This window comes from Alligator sinensis, unplaced genomic scaffold (assembly GCF_000455745.1).
Source record: "Alligator sinensis unplaced genomic scaffold, ASM45574v1 scaffold2413_1, whole genome shotgun sequence".
NCBI classification, from domain to species: Eukaryota; Metazoa; Chordata; order Crocodylia; family Alligatoridae; genus Alligator; species Alligator sinensis.
Genome location: NW_005843885.1, coordinates 29,705 through 33,379, shown reverse-complemented (window position 1 = coordinate 33,379; position 3,675 = coordinate 29,705). Strand labels below are relative to the sequence as shown.

Sequence of the window (3,675 nt, the reverse complement as noted above, 5' to 3'; positions counted from 1 at the left end):
ACCGCCTGCTGGCCATGCCACATGGCTGCGGAGAGCAAAACATGGTTCGGTTTGCTCCCAACATCTACATCCAGCAGTACTTGGAGAAGAGCGGCCAGCTAACCCCAGAGATCAGAGACAAGGCCCAGGGCTTCCTGAAGAGTGGTGAGTGTCCTCCCAGTTCCTCCCGCAAGGCATGGCCCAGGCGGCAAGATCACTCGTGGACCCCAGGATCTCAGATGGGGAGGTGGGGCCTTGCCTCTCCAGGGAGGCCTGATTATGGTCTTTCCCAAGCTTGGAGGCATCACCTGCTTCTGGGGCCCTGGATCCAGCTTAGGCTTAATTCCCTTCCCATGAGCCAGCTGCACCCAGGATCCCATCTGAGTCTCAGCCCCAGGGCCAGGCAGGGGCCAGCAGTCCATCAGGGTGCAGACCAGGGTAGATTCTAGCCCTGGGCAGTGGTGGATGGATGCTGAATGTGCTGTTTGCCTCCCCTCCATGCAGGGTACCAGCGTGAGCTGACATACAAGCACAATGATGGCTCTTATAGCGCTTTTGGGAAGAGCGATGCCACGGGCAACACCTGGTGAGATACTGCCAGACACGTACCGAGAAATATTGGTACCTTGGATATTGTAGGGCCCTTCTTGAATCGAGAAACTGATTTCCTTCCATGAAAAAGAGAAGGTCCTTATGGACGGGGGAGAGCAGTTGATGAGCAGTTGATACCTCAGTTTAAGCTTGGCTCTTGAGTCTTCCATTACATTCTTATTAGCGATAAGGAAATACAGCCTACAAGAAAGTTCTGTAAGGCATCCACCTTAATGTGGATCATTGTACTCAGAGTACTCATCAGTGACTCCATATTTGACTGAGGAGGTATTGAGTGGGGTTTCCCAGAGGTCTCTTCTGTGTCCGGGTCTGTCTAATATCTTCAGTAATGACTTGGAAGATGGAAGCAGAGTGGAGTTGCAGACACTTTGGAAGAGAGGATTAGGACAGAATTACCTTGATCAACTGGACAAATGGTCCACTATTAATTGAATGAAATTCAACAAGCACAGGTGCAAAGTCCTGCACTTAAGATAGAAAAATCACATGTTCAATATAAGATGGGGAATGAGTGGCTAGGCTGCTGTACTGCAGGAAAAGACCCAGGGTTATACTGGATTACAACCTGAATATGAGTGAACAGTGTTCTCTTCTTGCAAAAAAAAAAAGCTGAGTGGTATTAACAGGAGTGTTATTTGCTAGTCAAGGGAGCTGACTCTTCTCCAGCTTTGAAGACTGTATTTCAGGAAGGGTGGCCAAATTAGAGAGAGTTCGGCACAAAGCAACAAAAATGATCAGAGGCCTAAGAACCATGACATATGAGGAGCAGTTGGAAGAACTAGGATTCTTTTGTCTGGAGAAGAGAAGTCTAAGGCAGGATTTGGTAACAATCTTCAAACACTGGAAGGGTAGTAATAAAGAGAACGATGATAGACTATTCTCAGCGGCCATAGGAGACAGAATAGGGAATAATGGTCTTCAATTGCAAAAAGGGAAATTTAATTTGGAGATTAGGAAGAACTCTCTGAGGATGGTTAAGCCCTGGAACAGAATACTTAGAGAGGTGGTGGAATATCCATCCCTGGAAGTTTTTGAGAAGGTTAGCCAGGATGGTTATCTAGGATGGTTTAGTCAGGGATGATCCTCCCTTGAGCAGGGGTTTGAGCTAGATACCCTCCTGAGCTACCTTCCAACCCTTTTATTCTTTAATTCTGTGACACCTAGGCTGGTGGGCATTTGGATTTGGCCTGTTGCTCAGGCAGAGGATATATGGTTTCAGTCCTCACTAGGCCTGTGCAAGTCAGCAGCAATCTGATCTGATCCAGCTTCAGATCCGGTCGCTTCAGATGGCAGTGATCTGATCTGGAGCTCCAGACCGGGTTTTTACCTCAATCCGGCTGAAGCAGCTCCGAAGCTATGAAACCACCTCGGAGATCTGGCCATAGGGTATAATGGGGAATCAATTAAATATCTATAACTTTGTTGGTTTTTGTCTGATTTGTATGAAATGTGCAGGGATGGTAGCCTCTGCTGAGAGCGTGAACCCTGCCAAGTTTCAAGATCAGTACAGGGGTTTGGGGAACTGTACCCTAAATTCTTGAAAGCAAAACTCCTGTCACGTCTACGTGTTACACCACAGGGGGATCAAAACTGCAGGGGTGGTGGCCCCTGCTCAGGCCATAAAGCCTGCAAAGTTTCAAGAAGATCGGTGCAGGGGTTTGGGAGGAATTGCCCCTCAAGCTGCAGAAAAGCAAAACTTGTGCCAAGGGTGATACTGCGTGCGTTAAGGCGCAGCGGGGTGACAGCTGCAGGGATGGTGGCCCCTGCTGCAGCCACGAAGCCTGCCAGCCATTGAGGAGAGGCTTTGTGGCCTCAGTAAGAGCTACCATCCCTCCACATTTGACCCCCGTGTTGTAATGCCTAGACGTGACGTGAGTTTTCCTTTCAAGAATTTGCAGTGCAGTTCCCCCCAAACACCTGCTCTGATCGTCTTGAAACTTGGCAAGATTCATGCCCTCTGCAGAGTCTACCATCCCTGAAAATGTCATCCAAATGGGACAAAAAAAAGCAAAGTTATAGATATTTCATTGATTCCCATTATACTCTGGCCGGATCTCTGAGGCGGCCCCAAGGCGGCTCCGAAGCACTTCGGGAAGCCTAACAAGGCCAGCACTTTGACCTGGACATGCTGCTTCGGACCCCGAAGCGTCCGAAGCTTCTCCGGATCTGAAGCTCGCACAGCCCTAGTCCTCCCCCCTCCATCGCTTTCCTAGTCCTACTCTCTGGACACCTCTGCCCATGTATCTCAAGCCTGCACCCTGATTCCCCACGTTCCAGTAGTGCCCCCCCTGCCCACACAGCTCTGCCTGTGTCCCCATTCTCAACCTCAGCCATGGGACCTCTGCATCCCCGTCCTGACCTACAGCCCCCCAGCAGAGCAGGCCTTTAACAGGATCCTTCCCTGCTCAGGCTGACGGCCTTTGTTGTCAAGTGTTTTGGCCAAGCCAGACCCTACATCTTCATTGACCAGCAGCACATTGAGGATGCCCTCAAGTGGCTGCAGCAGCACCAGATGGAGAACGGCTGCTTCCAGAGTGTGGGGAAACTGCTGAACAACGCCCTGCAGGTATGAGGCTCAGAAGGGGTGAAGTGCAGGGGAGGCAATAGGGTAGGATGAACATAGGGATTGCAGGAGTGGGGCAGGAGGTGCCTGGAACCAAACCCGCTCCTCCAGCCCTAAGCACAAAGGAGCGTTGGGAGGCGTCTACTAGAGACGGAGGGGCTCTGCAGTTCTCCCTGAGAGGGTGTGTGCCCTCCTCTCGCTCCCATTCACGCGAGCAGCTGCTGTTTGTGCGGCAGTAATCCATGGATCATGTGTGGCTGGAGGGCGGGGGGGCTTAGCTCAGGCATGGACACAGGTAGTGATGGGCTCAGAGAAGGTGGGACGTGGACACAGCACGACCTGGTGCATGGACTACGGGTGGGATTTTAGGGACACTAGGTTCTTGCCAGGCTGCCAGGCTCAGGGCTTGGGTCTCGCAAGCAATGTTTTATGTCTCTCCACTCTCTCCCAGGACCCCATGATGAGCAAGGCCCTCCAGTGCTTGCACAAATCCTCCAACACCACTGACATCTACACACAGG

General features: G+C 51.3%; 1 protein-coding gene across 1 annotated transcript in view; it reads left to right on the top strand.

The window, feature by feature from the left end:
• Positions 1 to 11: 11 nt before the first annotated feature.
• The window catches only part of LOC102382296 (murinoglobulin-1), a 9,429-nt gene continuing 5,765 nt past the window's right edge, over positions 12 to 3,675 (top strand). The window contains exons 1-4 of the mRNA XM_025195804.1: positions 12 to 144; positions 484 to 565; positions 3,001 to 3,157; positions 3,606 to 3,671. Coding sequence (XP_025051589.1) covers positions 15 to 144; positions 484 to 565; positions 3,001 to 3,157; positions 3,606 to 3,671 — 435 coding nt within the window. The 5' untranslated portion in view covers positions 12 to 14. The remainder of the gene's footprint in view (positions 145 to 483; positions 566 to 3,000; positions 3,158 to 3,605; positions 3,672 to 3,675) is intronic.